Below are 24583 nucleotides of genomic sequence, written 5' to 3'. Positions count from 1 at the left end.
CCTTCCCCGCATCTCTGACCTCCAGCTCACACCTGCCCTTTCCAGAGCCTGCGGCCTGCTCCCTCCCAAAGCCAGAGCCGGGGAGCATGGCAAAGAGGGCAGGCAGCCCCCCACTTCAAGGTGGGCTGCCCTTTGTCCCCAGGCATTTCCCTTGAAGGCCATCAGAATAGCCCCCTCCGCCTCCCGGTCAAGCTCAGATCAGGGACTGGCCCCAAGCGGACCTGTCTCCCTATATGTGGCCCATTAAATAACAGTCCCCAAATGTGCCCACACCTGGATCCCTGGAACCTGTGAATGTTGCCTTATATGACAAAAGTGGCTGATTGAGTGAAGGATCTTGTGGTGGGGCGGTTCTCCCGGATCATGCCCACAGCATCCTTACACATGCTCCGAGGGTGTCTGCCGCCCAGACCCACCCGGGGCACTGGGAGGCTTCACACACACAGAGGAGAAGGCTGTGTGGCCACAGACGGAGGGGTTGGAGGGCTGTGACCACACGGGAACCGCAGCCACCAGAGGCTGGGAGGCCCTGGAGGGAACACCGCCCTGCCTATATCTTGGTTTCAGCCCAGTGACACTGATTTAAGACCTAGTCTGTGACAGTATAGGTGTCTGCTGTTTTAAGGCAGTTTATGGCATTTTGTCCAGCAGCTATAGGAAATGAATACCTGCCAGCATCCTGCTTGCCAAACCCCTGTGCAGAGTGGGAGGCGGTGGCTTAGTAGTGGAGCCAATTCTCAGCACTGCCAGATACGGCACATCCATACATTCACTATTCATTATTTCAATTTTCGTTTTTAATTTTATTTTAAACCTTTATTTCTGCAAAGCCAATCAACAAGTGTTGGAGGAGGAAAGTGCAAAAGTTATTCTTGCATATTTGGGAGCAGCAGGCACTCAGTGTGAGAAAACAAACTTAAAATAGTTGAATGGAAGGCAGTACCCGGCCACGTGTATTTTACGAGCCATGATGTTCTTGGCTAAGCGGTGCTTCTCTCTTCTCTAGAAGCTACAGTACGAGACAGTCCACAAAGCTCGCTGGGAAGTGCTGGCGTCGGAAGGTGAAGGCCGAGCGCCCCAGGTGTAGCCCTCCTGGGGATGCCGAGCCGTCGGAGCATCACGTGCAGTGGGAATGTTTCTGGCTCTTTCTCCCAGAATCCTGACGTTGTGACACTGAACGTCTGGGGAACATCAGATGCTCCCAGGAACCAGTGTGGGCGAGGATGCCCAGGCCAGTCCAGAGGGGTCTGCCCAGGGAGGGTGGCCCATGCAGGAGCTGGCAAAGCCCATCACAGTGGTTGGAGGCTCGTCGGTCCAGAGCAGTGGTTCTCATCTTGGGGTGCTGTGGCTGCTGGCGGGGGGCGGGGGGGCGGTGGCTGCTGCATCTCGCAGGTAGAGGCCAGAGATGCTGCTCAGCACCCTGCAGGGGGAGGACAGCTCCCCAGCAATGGGTGTTCCACCCCAAAGGTCAACAGCGAGAACATGGCTGTTGTTGGGGCTGGGGGCTGAGGTGCCCCTTCATCCAACCTTCTCCTAGCCTGGAGGACGAGGTCCAGAGATAGGCCTCAGCCAAGCACCCTGTGAGTCAGGGGCAGGGGCCCCCAAGCCACACTCCTGCCTCCCCACCCACGGGTGAGCCCCATGCAGCCAAGCCAAAGAAGCAGTGGGGGCATAGCCCCTGGCCGGCCTGCTGTCCCCCGGCTGCGGCGGCTCCCTGGGCAGGACCTCAGGGCTGCGGGCTTGTGCTGCCCCCCTCCCCCACCCAGCCCACTAAGCAGGCTGTGCTGCAGCCTTCTCTTTAATTGTGGACTCAAGGGTCTACAGAGCGAGTGGGGGGGGCCCTCAGCAAAGGGTCCAGACCCTCATCTCATGGCCAAAGCTAGCCTGGACGCGCGCTGGCGGCCGGCCCCGGCCCTCGGGCATGCACCTCAGTAGCCGGAGGCCTCGCCGCCCTTCCTGGGGTCGGCCACAGCATGCACACAGGCCCCCTCCTGGGACACGGCCTGGACCACGTTCAGGAAGAAGAGCCTCCCGGTCTGGTTCTGGCCCCGGGCCTGGAGCCCCTTCTGTACCTCCTGGAGAGGAGAGAGGCCCAGGTGAGGGCCGCCTGCACGGGGCCGGGACCCAGGCAGGGATCTGAGAAGTGGACTGAGAAGGCAGGGCTGGGCGAGGGGGGCTGACGACGGGAGAGGAGGACGCGGCCCCGTCCGCAGGGCATGGAGTCGGGGGCCTCACCCTCAAGGGACCCTAGAGGAGAAGCCTGGCCCCCCGGAGCCTGCAGGGAGACCACTCCCCAGGCGGCAGCTCCAGATGCAAGCCCATCCTGCCCTGGGTCCTCGGACACCGGGGGTCCGAGTGCGCCGTCTGAGGTACCCAGGGGCTTTGGGGGAGACGGGAGCTACTGGGGACTTAGCCTAGAGGCTGCAATCTGAGGACCGTGGAAGTAAAGTCTTTCAGAAGGTGGCTTGGGCCGCGGGGAGCCCCAGGTCCTCCACACATAGGAACTGCCACAGTCAACATCTGGCCACCTGCCGGGGGGCTCGGTGGCCAGGGTCCCCGGGACATGGAGGGCAGGCCCTGGTGCCAGCACTGTCGGGCTGCATAGGACCATCCACTTTGACAGTCACATGAGAAGACTGGGGGCCCTAGAGGCCCTGGAAGCTTAGGGCCGCATTGGTTGGGGAATCAGCTAGAAGAAAGACCCAAGGCTTCAAACCCCATTTCCCTGAATATCCTTGAGCCCAAGGACACTGGCTCCGGGCTGAAGGCACCTGTGGCCCTGGCCATGAGGCACTCAGCACACGGTGCCCTGATGGCGTCAGGGCCCCAGGGCTGGCCTCTAAGACACTGAGTGCCTTACCTCGGGCACGGTGCCCACACCCTTTACACAGATCCTGGGGTGCAGGAACTGTGCTCCCTGGGCCCCCCATTTCCACATAGCATTTTGGACCAAGCCCAAGGACAGTAGACCTCAGGGCCCTAGATGCCAGAGACCTTTAGGCAGAAAGACCCCCATGCCCTGCAGTCCCCAGAACCAGGGCCCCTGACCTGAGGTCACACTGGCAGGGGTCTCTGGACCTCTGTGCCCTGGGTTATAAGTTTCTCTACCTGATGCACTAATTGCCTGATGTCCTTAGGTTTGAAGACCAAGGTCCTCACAGTGGAGGCCACAGCAGGACCTGCAGGCCTTGGGGTCTGTTCCTCAGTCCCGTGGCCACACTCTAGGGCCCTGAGGAACAAGGACCCTTCTGACCTCAATCCCTGGGTCTTGGAGACCCAAGATCTCCACCTGGAGTCTAGCATGTTCTCCAAGGCCCTGGACCTGCGTGGCCAACACTACATCTCCCAGGGTCCTGAGCTCCTAGGTCTGTAGATTCCAGGCTGTCATCTCTGAACCTTCAGTGTCTACAGTCCTTGAAAAATGGATGTCACGTAGTAAGAAACTGCAGTCTAGGGTCAAGGAGAAGGGTGAGGCCCGAGGGGGTGCTTGGCATCTCCTGCCCCAAGGCGGCCCGTACAGGGAGGCAGGGCCTCGGACTCTTGAGAGTTTGAGCCAATGGGCTGAAGCCCTTAGACTCCAGGTCCCAAGATCAAGGTTCTCAGGGACTGTTTCGACTGACGGCCCCTCCTGTGATCCTCAGAGTGCTACGGGCCACGGAGGCGGCCTTGAGACAAGAGAGGCCCACAAGAGGACAGGCGGCTCTGAGGACCCTGAAGCCCAGCCGGCTGAACTGGCCCTGGGCACGAAGCTCAGAGCCTTGAAAAGCTGCCAGTCTTTTCAGTGAGGTCCTAGAGGGGAGCATCTGCCAGGCCAGAGCAGCCAGAGGGAGCTGGCCAGCTGTGGGGTGGGGTGCAGGGGGCAGGGGGGCCAACGAGAGAATTCAGCTCCCTGGGCCTGTGTGTGTGGGAGAACAGAAAAAAGGGTTCATCAGAACCAGTGCCAGGGCACCCCCAACCCCCGAGGGAAGCCCCTCTGCAGACTCTCCCAAGAATAATAAACTCTTTTACAAGTAAACTTGCAAATAAAAATAGCTGCAAATCACACAAGGAAACATACCACCATGAGGGAAATCTGAGAGACCACAGCCAGGAAAAACAGCCCCGGAGAGAACAGCACAGATGCGGCAGGTCAAGGTGCAGAGGTCAAGGAGCAGAGGCACTTTGCCTGGGACAAGCATCACCCTGTTCTCTGCTTTGGAGGCCACAAGGCTGGCCTGGTGACCCCCCCACTGAGCTTCGGGACTGATGGTCCCAAAGCTGAGGTGTGCCTGGCCTGAGATACTCAGTGCCTGGGATGCCGGCAGGGGCTCTGAGCGGCACCCACCAGGGTGTCCCGCCTGGTGGTGGCCTGGGCCTGGGCCTCACCTGGCTGAAGCCGGGCTCGTATTCCACCTGGCCCTTGTCGTCCACATGCAGGATGGGGGCTACAATGGCTGCTCGCAGGTCAAAGCCCAGCCACAGCTTGTTTATAATGGCCTGTGGGAGAGATGGCCTCAGGGAGCCACTGCCCCACCCCCTTCCCTGCCCCAGGAGCAGGACCCCAGGGCTCCCCGGAGAGGGCCCCTTCCAGCCCGGAGTCCCCAGACTCACCTGGGCCACAGCAGAGGTGATGAGCTCCCCCCCAGCCCCACCAATCACCAGCTTCGACCCCTGGGCTGCATTGACCAGGATGGAGGGGACCATGGACGATGGGGGCCGCTCACCTGGAACTGGGGATGGGGCAAGAGTCACCCGCAGCCCCGCGCCCTCCAGGGCCGGCCCTCCACCTCTGTCTCCACGCACCAGCGCACAGACTGGGGCTGGGCGAGGTGGGGCGCCGGGCCGGGGGCGACAGCGAGTGCCCCGCCTGCCCCCCTGGCCTCCTCTCGGGGGTGGGCCCAGGCCTCACCGGGGGGCGGGGCCACTCCAGAACCCTGCCGCTGCCTCCAGCACAGGTCCAGGAGCTCGTTGTTGAGGAGGATGCCTGTGTGCGGCGAGTACACCATCGCGCCGAAGCTGTAGGCAGGACGCAGAGCCTGGGCTGGGGCGCCCGCACCGCCTTTGGGGAGCCCCCCACCTCAGTGGCTGCCCTCCAGCGTGCTGGAGCCCCATCCTCTCCCGGGCAGCGCCCCCAGCGCTCCACTCGTGCCCCCGGCAGGGCGCCTTCCTGGGTGAAGCCCGTCCCCGGGTGCGTCGGGCTCAGGGCCACCCGCCAGCAGCCCTTTCAGGCAGAGGTGTCGGGAGTCTAGACCCCTGCTGACGAGGGAGAAGGGGAGGGGAAGCCAGGCGCCGCCCCGTGGAGACAAGCCCGGGAGGCCGGGGCTGGTAGGTCACGTGGAGAAGTAGCACCCAGGGCCAGGCAGGCACCTACGGCGTGTTGATGGTGCTGGTGGCGGCCACAGCGCTGCCGTCCTCCCCCAGCACGGACACGTGCGCTGTGCCCGTGCTGGGGCCCCCGGCCCCAGCCAGGTTGTAGTGGCTAAGCTGGTGGTCACCCCGGGCATCGATCTGCTGGCGGATGTGCTGGGCTAGAGCCTCCCCCAGCAGGTCCTGGGAGGCGTTCTGGGGCGGGCGGGCAGGCGGCAGGGTCAGGGAGGGGACAGGCAGGGCCTACGGAGCAGAGGGTCCCCTTGGGGGCCCCTCCCCAATCTGTCCTCCCTTGAGCCCAGGCTATGCCCAAACCTCACCCGCTTTCAGGTCCTCTGAGATGTGCTACCACTGTCCCCCCATTCCCGCTGTACCCTCCCCGTGCTGGGCCACTGCCAAGCTCTACTGCCCTAGAACCATGTACACATCCTTCTATCCCACCTGGCCAGACTCTTAGGGTCCCAGGACAGAGCGCTACTGGCCTGGCCCTCCCTTTGTGCTGACCAGGGGCTGGGCAGGGAGCTCTCCACCAGCCTCAGCCTGCCTCACCTGCACTTCCAGGTGGCTGCGAGGGTCCCACAGTCGCCACCTCTGTCCCCCGGCAAACTTGAGTGTCTCCACAAGGTGATGGTACAAGTTCACGCTCCCCTCTGGCCTGGCCACTGACTCAGAGGAAAAGTTGAACCCTGGTTCAAGAGGCAGAGAACAGATTCTCCCCCAGAGCCCCTGGAAGCAGTGTGGCCCAGCCCATTTGATTTGGACCTCTGACCTCCAGAACTATGAAAGAATAGATTTCTGTTTTAAGCCTCCAGGTTTGTGGTCATTTGTTACAGCAGCCGTGGGGAGCAGATGCACTTGGCCACAGGCAGCCGCAGCCCCAGCCCCAGCCCCGGACGAGGCCAGGAACCCTTCACCACTCCGCAGGCTGCCAGAGGCGGGCCAGGCCTCAGCCCTGGATGCACGCTCTGGACGGGCAGCTCACCACCTGCAGAGCCCACCTGCTCCTGGGCCCCAGGGTGGGGGGACTCAGGGGCTGGGTGATCTCAGACCCTCAGCAAAGCTGCCAGGGTGGGTCGTGCCAGAGGCCGACTCCAGAACACATCTTGACCTGTTCCCACAGCCCTGGCTTCAGCACCTCGAGCCACGCTGGGAGAGGCAGCGGCTGGTTCGCGGCAGGGCAGGACTCCCGGGGGAGGCCAGGGGCCTTGCCTTTGAGGACATTGAGGATGAAGCTGAGAATTGCGCCCCCCGCGGGCGGTGGTGGTGAGTACAGGGTATAGTCTCCCAGGGGCACTGCCAGGGCATCCACCACTTCTGGCTGGAACGATGCCAGGTCCTGCAGGGTCAGCCGGCTGCCTGGGGTGAGACAGAGGCAGCCGTGTACAGAGGGGGAAACTGAGGCAGAGAGTGACAGCTGCTGACCCCAGGTCACACAGCAGGACTCCCCTCACCCCCTTAGCCTTCTAGACCAGGAGGGGTGACAGTGGGTCTGCGGGCAGTGGTCTCAGGGCTGGGCCTGGAGCCAAGCAGGGATGGGTTCAGAGGCCAGGGGTAGGCAGGTTGGTGGGGAGAGGAGGGGTGGACAGGCAGGACCAGCCGGCCTCTCGCGGACTGTGAGGGCGGCCAGCTCCAGGCCCAGAGCCCACCATGGCCCACCTGGCTCCCCTTTGCTGGCCCTAACTGGAGGAGGCTCTGCGCCTCCGGGGCCTTGACCTCAGGACTGGGTGCACGACCCTGGGGGCAGCCGCACTCCTGCAGGGCCTGCCCTTGGGGCTGGTGCCCAGAACCCAGCTCTTTCTCTGGCAGGGTCAGGGCTTTGGGACCGCAGCACGGCTGACCTTCCCTGGCAATGTCGTCCAGCAGTGTCTGGCCCAGCTTCCCTCTGTAGAAGGCCTCTGCGCCCTCTGTGGCCACAGTCTCCAGGGTCGTGGCCAGCGCAGGCCACGGGAATGGATCCTGAGGCCTCAGGGGTTCTGTCCCATTGAAGAAGAGCTGCCTGGGGATGCAGGCAGCCTCAGGGTGGCATCAGGTCCTGAGGGCAGCCACCCCCCTGGAGGGCTCTCAGGGGTCCTGGGGCGATACAGGGGGTCACCTGGCCCAGGTCCCGACAGCAGGGGCGGGCCTGTGGGGACAGACTCTGGGACTGGGTGGGCCTGACACCCTCCCCTCACTCACCACCCTGCCCCGGGAGGGCACGCTCCCAAGCGCGGCCTGTGACACGCCGGGAGGACCTGGGCAGTGGCCAGCAGGGTGGGCAGGGTGGGCTGCCAGAGCCCTCCTGCCAGCCCGGAGGGAGGGAGCAAGCAGGACCGGAGGGCAGCCGAGCCCAGGCTCAAGCCCTGGGAGCCCCGTCACTCGCGTGAGCACCCTTGGGCCTGCGCCCCTCTGATCAGGTTCTGATCAGGTTCTGCCCCGCACAGCCCAGAAGTCTGTGAACTGAGACAGCAAAGTACCGGCTGGCTTCAGGCCCCTGACACCCCTCAGGGTCAACTCTCCAGCTCAAGGAGGTGTCAGGGTGGGGGCTGGGCTAGACAGGCCGTGGCCTGAACCCAGGAGCTGAGGGGGGCAGCCCGGGGTCTACAGGTGGAACTCACCTCAAGGACGACTTATACAAGGAAGGCCGCAGGAGGTCATTCTGCAGGAAGTGACTGAGGATGGGGGGCATGCGGTAGCCCCCTCGGAGCAGCGCGATGGTGGGCTGGAACAGCTGTGCCCAGGGCAGGCGGCCGTGGCGGCGGTGGGCCTCGGCGTAGCCACGGAGCTCCCCGGGTACCCCGACCCACTGGGCCCCTGCATGTGTGGTGGCATCATGCCCCTGCCTCCGCTGGCCCCGTCCTCAGCCCTGTGGCCTGCTCCATCACCCCCACACGTGGCCCCCAGCCTGGCAGTGAGCTTTCTAGAGCCAAGCCCGACCACACCCATCCCTGCTCAAAACCCCTGTGGCTTCCCACCACCCTCCACACCAAGTTCACGGCCCAGCCCTTGGGACCCCCACAAAAACTGGCTCCAGGAACCGCCACCCCCTGCACCAAGGCAATGGCCTTTGCCCAGGCTGCTCCCCCTGCCTGGATCACCCCTCTTTACTCAGGGAGCCCCTCTCCCCGGGAAACTCCCTCAGCAGGTCAGGACCTCTAAGGGGGCTGTGCATCCCCTTGCTGCTTTCCCCTGGCACTGGGTGTCACCGCCTGTCCATGAGGCACACTGCCCCCCTAGGAGGGTGTTCTGGTCAGCCCCAGTGGCCTGGAGGGGTGGGAGCGGTGCCTCTCCCAGGGCCTCACCTGTGCCCAGTGGCTGGGCCTGCTCGCACTGGTCCAGCAGACCCGGGACATAGCTGTTGGGCACCGTCTCCCTGGCATTGATGACCTCCACCTTCCCTGGAGTCAGGACAGGGTGTAAACTTGTTCAGGTGCCTCCAATAGGATTCATCTGACACCACGGCCCTCCGACAGCTCTGACCCCTCCCCAGGCCTCAGTTTCTCTGTCTGTCCCATGAACTGGCCTGTGCTAACACTGGGATGGCATCTGCTGTGGAGGCTCTGCACCGATGAGGTGGGAGGGCCCCAGGAGGCCTCAGGGAGGGCCCAGGTGGACGGGGTGGCCCCAGCCATGCACTCAGGACGTTTATGAGCACTATCACCAGTGAGCGCTTGTGGACGAGCCCCTCTCCCCCAAGGGGGGCACATCGGGCTCACCTGTGGTCACGTTGTAGATGGTGAAGATGACGCCTCCGCCCAGGCCCATGCTCTGAGGGTTGACAGCCCCGGTGCAGACCAGAGCTGCGATGGCAGCATCCACGGGTGAGCCGTGCTGCTGGAGGATGGCTCTAGGGAACACGGCACAGAGTGGGGGACCCGGCTCCCCGGCCCCAGCCCTGAACCTGGCATTCCCTGGGGAATGGGGACAGATGACTGGCCCACCTGCAGCCACCAGCCGCGGGTTAGGTGGAGACAACACCGGGCTGCCCCCTCACATCCAGCCGCTCACAGGTGCACAACTCTCTGCACTGCAAATTGTGATGCCATTTATACCTCCCCATACGTACAGGCTGCTTCTCAGTTTGCATGGTTTCTGCTGCCGTTATTTCCAGGTCAGCAGCCCAGGCTCATCTGCAACAGGCAGAACCAAGCCTCGGCCAGCCCCGCGTCCCTCTCAGCAGCCCCAGGAACCCAGCCCTGCGTACCCTCCACTCCCCGTCTCACTGGGGACACACTGGCCTCCAACCCCTTTAAGACTGGACTTCTTCAAACTGCACTTACCAGGGTGAGCATTTAATAATGTATATGATTGATGAATCAGTAAGTTGTTCATCTGAAACCAGTATGATATTATATATAAACTATATTTCAATACAAAGAGATGATTATTTAAAAAAGACTGGACTATTTTAGGTGACCCCAGGCACCTGTCCTGCTCTCAGGGCTCGGGGTGTGGGCTGATGGGTCCCACAGTCCCTCCCAGGGCCCCGGTGTCTATGGGGAAGCTCTCCGGCCTCAGATCCCACATCTGTCCATGGGCAGCGAGGGGCGGGCCCTTTGGCTCTGAGGTGCTTCTCACACTGGCCTGGGTCAGGGAAATGACCCTGTCCTCGGGCCAGCCCCGCACAGCCCACTGGAGGTGGCCTCTCCCCTCCCACCCAGAAATTCTCCCCAGTACCTCAAGGAAGCCAGAATTTAAACCCCAGTTACAAATGGGGAAACAGAGGCCCAAAGGAGGTGGACCTTGGCTCCCTTCCCCTGCCCCATGGGGCCTCTGACCCCAGTGCCCTCCCTCAGCTCAGGCACCCTGGCCTGACTGCTCCACCTCGGCTCACGCCCTCCCCTGAGGCGCGCGTCCCTGCTGGGGGCACCCAAGGGCTCCGCGTGGGCCCATGTAACCCTGGACCAGGGCTTGGAGCCAGAGGCCCGAGAGAACCCAGACTGCTACTGAGGCATAGAGAAATGCACATTGTTAAGAAGATAAAACACCATGAACAAAGACAAAAGACAAGCTGGAGAAGAAATGTTTTAAAAACCCCCATCACAGAGGCCTTATCTCCCCTGGCCCACTGCCCCCTGCTCCTGGCAGTGCTTTGTGCCCTCAGCCTCCAGGAGGCCCCCCCTCGCCCCAACCCTGGTTTTCCCCTCCTCGCCCTGCTTCCCAGGCTCAGTCCTTGGTCCGTGGGCATCTGCACCTGCTCCCAGCTGAGCTGATTCAGGCTTGAAGTGCAACTGCATGCTGAGGCCCGCCAGACGTTTGTCTGCAGCCCGGCCCTCTCCCCCAAACCCCAGACCCTTACCCCCGGCCATCCACAAGATACCTCCCCTGGATGTCTACGAGGCATTTCCTTCTGACGTGGCATAAACGGCGTTTTGGGGTTTTTTTGTATCATTAATCTAAGATTACCTGAACAACATTGTGGTTACTAGACTCCTCCCATCATCAAGTCCCCTGCACATACCCCATTACAGTCACTGTCCGTCAGCATAGTAAGATGTTATAGTCACTACTGTCTTCTCTGAGTTGCACAGCCCTCCCCGTGCCCCCCCCAACATTATGCATGCTAATCATAATGCCCCTTTTTCCCCCTTATCCCTCCCTTCCCACCCATCCTCCCCAGTCCCTTTCCCTTTGGTAACTGTTAGTCCATTCTTAGGTTCTGTGCATCTGATGCTGTTTTGTTCCTTCAGTTTTTTCTTTGTTCTTATGCTCCACAGATGAGTGAAATCATTCGGTACTTGTCTTTCTCCGCCTGGCGTATTTCACTGAGCATAATACCCTCTAGCTCCATCCATGTTGTTGCAAATGGTAGGATTTGTTTTCTTCTTATGACTGAATAATATTCCATTGTGTATATGTACCACATCTTCTTTATCCATTCATCTACTGACAGACTCTTAGGGTGCTTCCATTTCTTGGCTATTGTAAATAGTGCTGCAATAAACATAGGGGTGCATATGTCTTTTTCAAACTGGGCTGCTGCATTCTTAGGGTAAATTCCTAGGAGTGGAATTCCCAGGTCAAATGGTATTTCTGTTTGGTTTTTTGAGGAACCTCCATACTGCTTTCCACAATGGTTGAACTAGTTTACATTCCCACCAACAGTGTAGGAGGGTTCCCCTTTCTCCACAACCTCACCAACATTTGTTGTTGTTTGTCTTCTGGATGGTGGCCATCCTTACTGGTGTGAGGTGATATCTCATTGTGGTTTTAATTTGCTTTTCTCTGATGACTAGTGATGTGGAGCATCTTTTCATGTGCCTGCTGGCCACCTGAATTTCTTATAAACTGTGCTTTTTACTTCCCTCCCGCCTCTGCCCCAGAGCAGCTCCTCTCCTGGTCCTCATTGTCTTAGAAAAGAACACAACCATCCACCGCTTTGCTTGGTCCGTAAACTTTAAAGCATCCTTGATCAGTCAAGTTCTTTCAGCCCATATCCCATTCACCAGCCAGTCCTGCAGTTAGGATTCATCTTACACCCAGATTTGAAACAGTGGCCCAGTTTCAAATAATCTATTATCAAATTGGATTAAGGTGATCCCAGAATGTTGGTAGCCTAGGCCTCAAATTCTTTCTAAAAATTATTTTTTAACAATTCTCAAACACACTCTCCAGTGCTAATTTAAAAACAAGCAAACTAGGAATTGAGACAGCATAAACAAACCCCAAGAGAAATCACAGACAGTGAAGAAAAAGACCCATAGGATGTCTAGATTATGAAATTGTCAGACCACAGATTTTAAATAACTACGTTCAAGGATCTAAAAGGCAAGATAAATTCAGGAGAACTGGCAGAGCTAGAACATGGAATTAGCAGCTCTGTGCTGACAGCAGATTAACAACAGATTAGATGCAAATTTTTTAAAAAGATGAATTCCATACAGAATATCCAAATTTAAGCACAGAGAGAAGAAAGAATGGAATATATAGAAATAGGTTAAGAGACATAGGGATAAAAATGACAAAACGAAGATTTCATGCAAACACCAACCAAGCTTGTATAACTATATTAATTTCAGACTAAGTGGGCTTTAAGAAAAAAAAAGTGTTATTAGCAATAATGAGCATTATTATGCAAAGCCCAGAGCAACAGGAAGATACAAAAATCTGAATGTGTGATCACTTAACAGATTTAAAATATACAAAGCAAAAATTGGCAAAACAAAAAGAAGAAATAGACAAATATATATACTGGGAGACTTCAATGCACTTCTCTCAGTAACTGATAGAATAAGGAGGAAAAAAATGGATGACGCTACAGACTACTTGAGTGACATCACTAGAATAAATGGACCAAAGCGGCATTTAGGGAACACTGTACTCAACAGTCACGCAGCTGAATACACACCCTCCTCAAGAGCACATAGAGACTTATAAACATTGATCTTTTGCTGGACCTTAAAGCACGTCTCAACAAGTTTCAAAGAAGGAAATCATCGAAGTTAATTAGAAAATTCCTATATATTTGGAAATCAAGAAAACCATTACAAAAAAATCCACGAAACAAAGAAAACATTACAGTGGAAATTAGAAAGTATTTTGAACGAAGTGTCGTGAAAATACCCTACAGCGAACCCTGTGGGGGCATCAGATCCGTGCGGGAGGAAGGGGAGGGGAGGCAGCAGCTCTGGGGGCCGCCCACTCCCGCTGCAGGTCTCACGGGGGCGCCTGGAAGGCCCGTCGGCCTGGAAACCTTCGCTCAGACGAGTCTCAAGGACTGTCTGGCGTCTCCAGCGTGTGGGGATAGACGGCGGCCCAGGGAAGGCTGAGGAGTTCTGGATGCTGAGGACTCTCGAAAGGAGAGGAGCAATGCTCTCCTTCAGGGCAGAGCCCTGCACTGACAAGAAGTTTCTAGAATTGAACAAGACAGCAACAACAGAGGCAAAGGAAAGAGAGGACAAATATCAGAAAATAGGAGACCATGTATATTTTTAAAATAATTTTATAAAACCAGTGGAAGGAACCCAAGAGCCATGAAGCGATAAAAGCTATTTTGACCCACCGTCCATCCTAAAAGTACAGGAAAAATCATCTTGCTTAAACGTGAACAATAAAATACGTCGAAATCACACCCTATTTAGAGTTGTTATAAGGGAAAAAACAGATTTTAAAGAGCAGAATAATGTCCCACAGAGGCGTGCCAGAAAGACAAGCCCACAAAGCTGATGTAAACTGCAGCTTGATATTTCAAAATGTGCTAGAATAAATTGCAAGTATTAGAAAAGCTATGAAACAACAGCCTACATCAGAATTAGAAAAACTGCAAAAAAAAAAAAAAGTGAAATAACTGGAGAAAATGAAGACTTAAAAATGAAATTACAGAACTCAGGAAAGAATGAAATATAAAGGAAAAAATTCCCAGAAATGAAGGCTAACCAAGGATAAACACAGAAAAAATACCTACAGAGATTCCTTAAAAGAAAGATTAGATGAAAGGGGGGAACTTATTTTTAATCAAAAAGAAATGAAGAAAGAGATTTTTAAAATGCAGATATAGAAGTTAGGCAAAGAAGATCGAATAAATAAGAATCCCAAAGAGGAAAGCCAAATTTTTGGGATAGAATAATAAAGAAAAACTACAACTCAAGATAATTTTTCTGATTAAAAAAAAACTTACTCTGTATTGAAAGGGCATTCCACTGCATGGGAAAATTAATTCAGAGCAGCCAATACTGAGACATAATCTAATAAGCCTACTGGACTTCAATAAGAAGATTGTCATCAGACTTCAACATCAGTGTTTCATGCCAGGGACAATGGAATGTTATCATCAATATATTCAAGGGAAGAAAATGTGAGCCAAGGATTTTATATGCAGCTAAACTGACCTTCACCTACAATGGCCACAAAGCTATCAATATCTTCCCCACAAACACTTCCTGAGGAATCCAATAAAAAACAAACTTCAGACAATCAAAATAACTGGAAAGACATTGACATGAGTGGGAGTAAGAATTAAAATTATACTTACCTGTGGAACAAAGTCCAAAAGTGAAGGTTATAATGGAAATAGTGCAGAAACGTTATGGTCACTGTTCTGAAAATGTAGGTACAGTACAACCATTACAAATGGGGTGAGCATATTGTTCCGAGGACACAGCTGTTGTCTTTTACTTATGGTCAAGCCAGATGACAAAAGCAAACAAACACACAAAAACAAAACACTCTTTGGTTTTATGGGCCCCAGTACCGATAAAAGTAAATGATGCCTGTTACTGCACATCAAATTTGGATGTTAAGGATCATCCCGTGGACCAGCAGAAATTTTCCTTTTACTAGCTGTGTGGACAGAAAATCATCTGCTGGGAAGAGGCAGAATTTACTGGAAAAATGGTGGAAACTCCTAATACTATTATGGTCTGTGGAGCCTGTCATGTGGGTAAAAAGAGGTGGTGGGGTGAGAATGGAGAGAAAATATGAGAAATAGAATAAGCCCATTGAGTGATACGTATTAACTGGGAGTAAAATGACAACCCATTGGGTCGCACACGGGGAGAGGGGAAGGCAGAAGGAAGAGGGGGCTGCCGGATAGTGTCGGCATTACTTGTAGTAGGAAACTATCGGTCAGGGTTCTCGGAGAAACAGAACCGATAGGTTAGACACGGAGAGATTTTTATTGTGAGGCATCATCTCATGTTATTGTGGAGGCTGCCAAGTTCAAAATCTATAGGGCCGGCCAGTGCACTGGAAACTCAGGCAGGATTTCTAATGTATCATCTTGAGGCAGAGTCCTTTCTTCTCCAGAAAACCTCAGTTTTGCTCTTTAGGCCCTCCACTGATTGGGTGTGGCCCACCCACATTTTGGAGAATAATGTCTTTTACTAAACGTTGATTGATTGTAAATGTTAATCACATCTACAAAATACCTTCACAGCAACATGGAGACTATTTTTTAACCAAACAACTGGACCCCACAACATAGCCAAGTTAACATATAAATTCAACCACCACAGGAGCCAACAGAGAATATCCCATAAAAGTAAAAAGTAAGAGTACAGTATCTTATACATCTAATATTGTACTTACATATTGTATGTATGTGTACATATTGTACATACATATACATACTATATAACATAATAAAGATATTAACATAAATATAATCATTAGAATAAAAATGCAAGCCTTTCTTGATCTAAAGAGCTATACCAAGAAGAGAAAATAAGTGATGTATTTGCTTGTTTTGCACAAAGAAACCCAGAAATAATTACTAAATAAGAAATAAAGTGGGGGAGGAAAATAAAGGGGAGAGATATATACATTTTAAAATGAAAAAAGACACAGGAAAAAATTAATCAGAAACAAATGAAAATGATTTTCTGTAGAATGAGAGGGAGGCCTTTGAGTACTTTTTTATATATTCAAGTTTTGACTTGAATTCAAAAATAAAATTAAAAGAAAAAGGAAAAAAATAAAACTCTAAATTGAATACAAGTTGAAAAAACTAAGCTAATTGCATAGTGAACTGATACCATGACCTCCCAGGAAAAAGAATTTAATTTACTGGACATCTTTTGTGGGATATATCCTAAGGACAAACCGTAACAAAACCAAAATGAAAACCCTGCAAAGACATCTTGAGTTTTACTTAGTAGATTTGTTGTTCATAGCAGTACTGTGGGAGCAATTCTGGAACTGTTTTGTGAATATTTGGGGATAGTGGAAGTCACCACCTATTTTGACACTGTTGAGAATTTCTCTCACCATGGCAGACGAGACATCCGAGGATGGGATGGAGAAAACGGAGATGACCTCTGTGGTGGTGGATTTGAATTGGAGGTATCAGTGTGGACTCATGATATTTAAACATTTCTGGTTCTATGCATTGACACGACGTAGAAGTGATGGCATTCCAGTAGCAATGAGCACTCTCTGCACCCAGATCTTGGTGTCTAAATACCAATGTCTACCAATTCTTGATTTCAGGTCTAGCTGAGGGAATATACAAGTAGATTCCAGAACATTTTGCCTGAGAAGTCAAGAAAATTCTCTAAGACTATTGGATTCATGTAAAAGAACATAGTTGTTGGCATAAAGGGCTCCCTTTAATTTGTGACAATTCGAGAATCAAAAATAATCAGGATGGATTATGTTGGTGGATTCAATATAATATTCAATATATTGAATTTAAACAACCCATGAGCCACTAGTGATACTCAAAAATATCTGGGTTGTGGGGAGGGAGGCCTCTTGACAGACAAATGTCAACTCACAAATGTTGAAGAAATTACAGGTTTAGAAATCACCTTTTTGCAGACGCAGATTTATTTATTCAGACAAGGATCAAAACAGATGCCAAAACATGGGATGATGTTGTTTGAGACAAGAATATTCACCTGTTCTCAAAGTATCCAACCATGTGTTACTGTTTTAATAGGGAAAATGGTACCCCTTATACAAGAGAGGTCTGGACGACACCACCGTTATGAAGTGAGCCAGCCTAGCATCCCCACAACGTAAGAACCTAACATTTTGCTCCCTCTTATTGATGAGCTGGAACAGACAGACCACCATCTCTCTTCTGTTTAACCGGAATCCGATCGCAAATAACCAGACAAACCAAGACTGTGATGAAGAAAGGCTGTGATAAATGGGAATGACTTCTTTAAAAACATTAATGTCATAGAAGACTAACTGATTTTTTTTTTTTTGAGCACCTGCCTCATGGAGCTCATGTTCTGCTGGTGCTGGTTTAGGTTATTCTTCAGTGTATTATTGAAAACTATACATAGAAAGTAATGAAAAGATATTAAAAGTTACCCATAATCCCACAACCCGATATAACCATTGTTAATAATCTTAGTGTATTTCGCTTCAGACTTACGCATACATGTGCAAATAGATGTGTGTGATTTTAATGCTGAGCAAGACTGCCTATATTTAAAACTGTTGTTTGTCTGAGATGAAACAACCTGGCTAGAGAAATTCATCTCCCAACTGATTTTTTTTCCAAATAGGGGATTGTTCTAGATTAAATAAGACTAAAGAAACATGACAATCATGGATCGGATACTTGATCTAAAAAGGTGACTAGATAGATAGATGATAGAACATAGATGATAATAAATGATATAGATAGAGATAGAGACAGATGATAGAGATAGATGATAGAATTATTGGCTCAATTGGGAAAATTTGAATTGGACTAGGTACTAGACACTATTATCATATCAACGTTTAATTTCTTCAGTGTGATAATGGAATTAAAGTTATATAGGAGAACTATCTTATTCTTAGTAGATGTATGCCAAAGAATTTAGGGGTAAAATGTCATGATGAATGTAGCTTACTTTCCAAAATGTGGATAGATAAATATATGAAGAGAGAGAAAGAAAATGAGGTAGAATAGCAACAATTAGTGAATCTAAGTGAAGGGTATATGTGTATTCTTTTCATTTTTCTGTGGGTTTAAATTTTTTTCAAAATGAAAAGCATTTAGGGGGAAAACAGCAACAATAACAATAAAAACTTGTGGAATGCAGCTAAGTCAAACTTTGAGGGAAAATTATAGCTTTCAATTCATAGATGAAAAGAGAGTTTAAAAATCAATAACCCATGCTTGCTTTGGCAGCACATACACTGAAATTGGAATGGTACAGAGACGATCAGTGTGGCCCCTGCACAAGGACGGCATGCGGATTTGTGAAGTGTTCCCTATTTTTGTGGTTGCCACGGGGGAGAGGATGGGGAGGATGTGGAGGAGAGGGAAGGGGATAAAGGGGCACAATAATTTGCAATCACAATGTAGGGTGGTCACGGGGATGGCAGTACAGCACGGAGAATACAGTTAATGATTCTGTGACATCTTGCTACACTGATAGATACCAACGGCACTAGAGGGGGTGAGGATTTAATAATATGGGTGACTGTTAACGAGTGTGTTATATATTTGAAATCAACGGAAGATTGTATGTCAATGATACTTTCATTAAAAAAATCAATAAACTATGTATCTACCTTATAATTTGTGCTTCCCAAGATATATCTCAAGATGAATTCTTTTTTAAAAGCAACTTAAATTCAATGGAAGTAGAAGAAAAGAATCAAGATAAAAGCAGAAACTAATGAAAGAGGAAATAAATGTACAATAAACAGAACCAACAAAGCCGAAAGTTGATTGATTCTTCAAAAAGACAGTAACATCGATTTAAAAACTCCTATCAAGATGGATCAAGACAAAAGAGAGAAAATACTAATTGCCAATACCAGGAATGAAAAAGAGGGTTCATTACAGACCCTACAGACATCAAAAAGATACTAAGAGGACAATAAATAATAGTATGACAATAAATGTGACAATATGTAGAAGCCATACAAATTCCTTGGAAAGAACTTACTAAAACTGACACAAGAAGAAATAAAAAGTTACTGTCTTAGATTTATAAAAGAAATAGAATCCATTAGTTAAGACCTTCATATGTGCACAAATAGTTCACGCTCAGAAGGCACAGACAGTAAATTCTTCCAGTTACTTAAGGAGAAAATAATACCGATCTTAAAAACTAGAAACAACAAGACCGAACCCGCTCTCCCAGAGCGTGAAAAGGAAGGAACACTTCCCACGTCTTTTTATGAAACCAGAGTAACTGTGATACCAAAACCTGATGAGGATATTACAAGAAAGGAAAATTACAGACCAATTATTTCGCATGTCTCTTATAAAGACAAAAATCCTAAACAAAATATCAGCAAATCAAATCTAGTGATAAAGAAAAATGATATTAAAATCGTTAACAAGTGGAGTTTGTTGCAGGAATGCAAGGGCGGTTTAACATTCATTGCATTTCTTAAAAGGAAAAATTCATTTCATTGTTGTGATAACGCAGAACATGTCTTTGATGTATAATCTGGTAGGAAAATGGGCAAGATTTTAATAGAAACTTCACAGAAGAGGATATGGGAATGATTAGTGAAGACTTCCAACCCCATGGCATTAGGTATGGATTTATTTATTGTCTCTCGGCCCCCACCCCCACCCCCACGAACCAAGGCGAGGATTTGCCATCTGTGTTCCTACTGTGCCCCCAGGACAATGGCTGACAGCCAGCAGGTGCTGCACTCCTGTTTGGTGAAGGCAAAGAAGCATGCTTATGCCTTCACACACCTAGGATATCCACTGACTTGTACCCCAGTACACACCCACATGCACAGGCACAGGGCATGGGCTCAGGGCCACCTGGCTGGAGTTCCTGCTCACCAGCTGCATGACACCAGGCATGTAACTCAGCCTCTCTGAGCCTGGGAGCTCCCTGGGCCCCTGGGCTGTGACTGGCAGAGTTCTGGCAGCACTCACAGCGTAGAACAATCACGCTTTCTAATGTGCCTCTCCTCAAGGAGCTGGAAGGCTTCTGTCACCATCACTGCTGTCACACACACACCCACTCAGACTGCACAGGCACACATGTGCTCACACATGGGGGTGCTCACACATGGGGGTGCTCACACATGGGGGTGCTCAGTGCCCAGGAACATGGGCTGTTTCCTCCTGAGCCCCAGAGAGGAGGAATCCCTGGTAAGCTGGACAGGAATACAGAGAGAACCACAAGGACTGGGAGGAGCGGGGGGGCATGCCCAAACCCCCCAAGAACCTTCCCCCAATAGTGTTCCTGCTCTGACCCTGGACCCAGCTGCAGGTCCTGAGATGCCAGCTCCAAGCCCTGGGGCAGTTGGTGAGCAGATAGCTGTCATCAAGGGAGCATGTCCCATGCGCCCAGAGAGCCCCATGCACCCCCCTGAGGGAAATGCTGATGCGAGTCCCATTTCACAGAGGGGGAAACTGAGGCCTACGAGGTGCAGCGACCATCCTGAGTCCCTGCTCTCCTCTGCATCAAGAGCACAACCCACAGACCCCTGGGTGCGTCTGAGGCAGCTGACAAGGCCCTTCTCTAGGGGCCCATCCCCAGCCTGGCCTCTGCAGCCCGGTGCCAGCCTGGACGCCCCCGCCCAGGAGTGCTCTGAGGCCCCACCAGCCTCCTCTTCAACTAAGCGCTTGACCAATAAAGCCCCGGCCTTTACAGGCTGAGCCTAGAGGCTGGGCAGACACTGGGGTCCCGGGCACGGGGTGAGGGTTCTGGGAAGACCCCCCAGCAGCCCTGGGGCGTTTCCATCACTGCAGGGGGTGCGGAGAATCATGGCCCCAGCTGGGCCTGCCCACTCTGCAACTCTAGGGAGGTCCCTTTGTGCGGGCCTAGTTTCCTCATAAATCAAGTGGAACAGTGGATCCCACTGAAGATCCCGTGGGAGGCAGGCATTCTGCGTGGTCACGGCAGACAGATGTCACAAAGCCTAAAGGCCACCAATGACCCTGAAGCCCACACAGTCTCCCTGGACGGCAAGCACTTACTCCAGGCCTCAGAACACCCAGTTTGCTCACAAGCCTAGCCTACTGGGCTATCCCCCCACAAGAGGGCAGGCTGGGGGGAAGGGACCTCACTGCCTCCATGCATCCACTGTATGTCCACTAGCCTGGTGCTGGGTCTCCCGTGTAGACCTCAGGAGCGCTTCCCCAGGGGCTGGGGCTGCAGAAGGCGGGGAAGCTGGAGACGGGAGGGAGGGAGGGTGGGCAGCACGCACGCAGCCCCCACGGAATCCGCGGCAATCTGACGGGGGCCCTCGAGGGTGGGATCTTGAGCCCATGTCAGGCGACCCCCGTTCCACAGCAACTGGGGCCACAGCTCCAGGCCCCCTCCCACTCCTGGCTTCTTAAAACAAGAGCAGGAAGTGGAGAGTGCTGGCTGACAAGTACACGGAGCCTGGGGAGAAACCACATCCCACATCCGCTAGCCTCACCCAGGGGGTTTGCAGGGAGCTCTGAGGGCTCGGAGCAGAGCCCCAACCCGGGACCCTCATGCACACAGCAGGGCACACCACGGAGACCCCCCACCCCGACAGTGACTCGGGGAGCTCCCCAGAGACATACGGGAACAGCCTCCCGCTCCGGGGTCCATGTCCCCCTCTGGTCTCTGGGGCCAGAAGCCCCCAGCCCTGTTTACATCTTTGCAACTGTGGGTTCAGGTTGACCCCTCACCTCTGCATGTTCTCCAGGGCATGGGGTAGGGGCGGGCTCACCCACCCGTCCTCCAGCCCCAGCCCCCCACCTGTCCCTGGGCTGCCATGTCGGCCACTGCCATCCTAGGAGCCCGGAGGGAGGGGCAGGAAGCCCTGCAACAGCCCAGGGAACGAGGTCGGGAAGGGGTCCCGGAAGGAGAGGCTCGCAGACGCAGGGAGGAAGAATGAACAGAAAGAGGACCGACGGGAACAGGAGAGCCCGCAGGAGGCGGAAGCCCCAGTGAGGGGCCTGGGATACCGGGTGCCCAGCGGCCCCTGGGGGGCCACACTGCCCCTGCTCTGGGACCGATCCCTTCGGCAGCATTTCTGATTCTGACAGTCAGAGAGGCAGATACTCCGGGAAGCAGACCAGGCTGGCAGCAAAGGCGGGGCGCTTGCTCAGGCTCCTACAAGCCCAGGCGGGGAGGGGGCAGAGGCGTCCCGCCACGTGCCGCCGGGCAGCCCGGGAAGCTTCCCGTGGGCTGGGCTTCCTGGAAGAGGGCCAGGAAATGCCAGCTGGGGCCCACCTCAACCCTCAACCACCCCTCCTCGCTCTGACCGGCCAGACATCAGTCACTCTGCCCACTGCTGGCCCCAGGCCCTGACACAGGCTCCGGGGAGCTGGTGGGTTGGGGAGAAGTTGGGACTCAGCCCAGGCAGGGGCCAAAGTAGGAGACGGGTCTCAGGCAGCACTAAGTACACCCTGGCAGGCTGGGACTCCCATTCAGAGCCCCTGAACCCCCTTGCCCAGGCCTCTGGTTGAAGACCAGAGGGGCCTTAGAGAATTGACAGGCCCCTCTGAAGGGGTTAGCATTGCCCATCAGGGGCAGTGGAGGCCAGACTGGTGACATTGCGGCAGTGCCCTCTCTGGGCCTCCTGAGCTCTGGAGCTACTCCCGGACACACACCACCTCTGTTCAGCCCACACAGTCCTCACCCCAAACCCCAGTCTGCCCCATGCACACACCTGTTGCCTGTTTTGTGCAAGGGCCCTGGGGCTGCTTCCTTGCTGGAGCCCAAACCCACGTGGTGCTCACATGCACACGCACACATGCACCTCCTCCGCACTCTCCACACCGGTCACGAAGTCCCAGGAGGGCCCAGCTGCCGAGGACCACCAGCTCCCACCCACCTCTTACTCACCGTCCAATATCTGAGCAGACCTTGGAGTCGCTGGCAACTGCAGCGTGGGCAAAGGCAGCGGGGCCGCAGCGGGCCTGGTGGCGAGAGATGAGCACAGCAGGCACAAGGACGGCCAGGGCCAGCCCCAGCCCCAGCAGGACCGCACCGACCACCACCCCACGGCTCCGGGCCATGGCTGCCACCGGGTGGGTCCAGGAGGCAGGATCAGTGCACAAGACGGTGTGCGGTGACTCACAGACGACTGGACAGACAGACAGACAGACGGAGCAGGAGACAAGCAAAGGACCGATGGGCCAGATTGCTGGACAGAGGAGAGTAAGAGAAGATGGTCAGACAACTGGACAGAGACGGGATTACCGATGCTGGACAGACAGATGGGTTACAGGTGAAGAGCACGCAACCTGGCAGACACGTGGGTGTGCAGGCGGCGGGCTAGCAGTGATCGGAGCGCTGTCCCCCGCGAGCGCCCGTTACGGAGGCAGGACTGGCCACATGTCTGAACTTCCAGTTTCCAGCTCCTGCTCTCAGCTCCGGCAGGATGCCAAGAAGCAGCGTGTTCATGGGGAGTTTTCCCCATGAGAGGAGCCAGCCTCAGCTCTTAACTCCTTCCTTGCTGCCAAGGCCCACCTCCTGCAAGCCTGGAATGTGCCAACAGCCCCTTCCCCACCCACAAACACCAGAGCTACTCCACCCCAAGTGCTTGAGGACGTGGAGTCCACTGTCCCCAGGGGAGCTGGGAGGCAGCATTCCCAGGGCCCCCAGGGCTGCCCCCTGGGTCCCAACAAAGCCAGGCCAGCAGGGCTGAGGCCCGCCTGGCCCCCGCCCCCAGGTCAGGGGCAGAGAGGCAAGGGGGGTCAGCAATGGCAGCCCTCTTGGCAGGGCCCTGGCCAGCAGCAGTGCCCCTCAGCACCGCCAGAGCCAGACACTGGGTGTTCAGGGTGCAGAGACAGCGGGAGGGGAGCCCCAAGGCGAGGTCACTCAGGAGCTGAGTTCAAGTCGCCGCTCAGCTGCGGCCTAGTCGGTCACCAGGAGTGACCAGGTGGGGTCTTGGCTTCCCAGTTTGCTTCAGATGCCGAGGACTTTAGGACGTCTGTGTGAGGAATGCAGATAGGACCCTTGTGCCCACACCACCCTCCACCCAAGTCCCTGGGCAGCCTGGGCAGGAGAGGCTGGGGCGGGCCATCCCGCAGGCCTGTAACCAGAGCTGCCTCATGGGGTGGGGAGGGCTGTGGGCGCCTGCCTCTCCCCCCACTGTCCCCCGGCCACAGTGACATTGCTCAACCAGGAATCAGAGTGCATTCCCGGGCTGGGCCTGGCCCGCCCACCCCCTGGAAGGCAAGGGAAGCAGGGACAGCAGGGCCGGGCGGGGGGGGGGGGGCAAGGGTTGGGCAGCGCCCCTCCTCTCCTAGCCACGCTGGTCGGGCTGATGCTGGGGTGCAAGGACTGCCAGAGCAGAGGCCCTGGAGAGGAGCCCGGCCGGAGAGACCCAGCCCAGGGGGCCCTGAACGCCCCCGTCCAGGAGATGCAGGAGGGAGGAAAGCCTGTCCCCCGGGACGCCGAGGGAGCCCTTGGTGAGCCCCATGGGCCCGGGGCCCTGGGGTGCACCCTGACCATGTCCTGAAGCCCGAGGAGCTTTGTGACCAGCCCCACCTCCAGCTGGAACGAGGCCCTCCCCTTGGGCCTCGGTCTTCTCCCCTGCAAATGGGACCATGGCCTTTCTTCTGGGGCCAATATGAGGGTGAGGAGAGACTCGCGCACCCCACAGCCCAGTCTCCATCCCCTATGCCTGGGAGCCCAGAGGCCATGCCCTCCCTCAGACCCTGCCAGCGCAAAACCCCCATTTCCTCGTGGGCACTTTGGAAGCACCAGGTTCTCCAGCCTCAAGAAGGAGAGCCCAGGCCTGGTCTCGCATGGCCTCTGGGCCCCTACCTCAGGGGCCCCCAGCTCGTGCCCATGGGTCGTGGGTGACACCCCCACCCGCCTTCCCTGGCCCAGTCCAGCACTTCACTTCAGGCGCTTCAACTGAGCGCAGCCATCCAGCCCTGGGCCAGCGCGGGAGGGCCCAGCCTGGG

At 54.2% G+C, this 24583-nt stretch overlaps 1 protein-coding gene and 1 non-coding gene across 3 annotated transcripts; one reads left to right on the top strand and one right to left on the bottom strand.

The window, feature by feature from the left end:
• Positions 1-956: 956 nt before the first annotated feature.
• GGT5 (gamma-glutamyltransferase 5) lies at positions 957-23100 on the bottom strand. Of its 2 annotated transcripts, none has more exons than XM_073222818.1 (14): positions 22913-23100; positions 22512-22812; positions 9039-9169; positions 8625-8720; positions 7941-8136; positions 7185-7342; positions 6556-6702; positions 5896-6032; positions 5351-5541; positions 4889-4995; positions 4591-4709; positions 4366-4476; positions 1928-2075; positions 957-1351 (listed from the first exon to the last, which is right to left on the bottom strand). In XM_073222818.1, the coding sequence occupies exons 2-13, from the start codon at positions 22682-22684 to the stop codon at positions 1929-1931; spliced, it is 1713 nt and encodes a 570-aa protein (XP_073078919.1). In that variant the 5' UTR covers positions 22685-22812; positions 22913-23100; the 3' UTR covers positions 957-1351; position 1928. The 2 variants fall into 2 exon arrangements, with proteins under 2 accessions (XP_073078919.1, XP_017496548.1); XM_017641059.3 differs by having other exon boundaries at positions 957-1538; positions 22913-23098.
• LOC118967490 (U6 spliceosomal RNA) lies at positions 17882-17984 on the top strand. The gene has a single exon (XR_005054580.2). It is a non-coding gene; the product is annotated as a U6 spliceosomal RNA (small nuclear RNA).
• Positions 23101-24583: the final 1483 nt, after the last annotated feature.

This window comes from Manis javanica, chromosome 15 (genome assembly GCF_040802235.1).
Source record: "Manis javanica isolate MJ-LG chromosome 15, MJ_LKY, whole genome shotgun sequence".
Taxonomy (NCBI): Eukaryota; Metazoa; Chordata; class Mammalia; order Pholidota; family Manidae; genus Manis; species Manis javanica.
The sequence above is the reverse complement of the archived record's forward strand: the minus strand, read 5'-3'. Positions and strand labels throughout refer to the sequence as shown.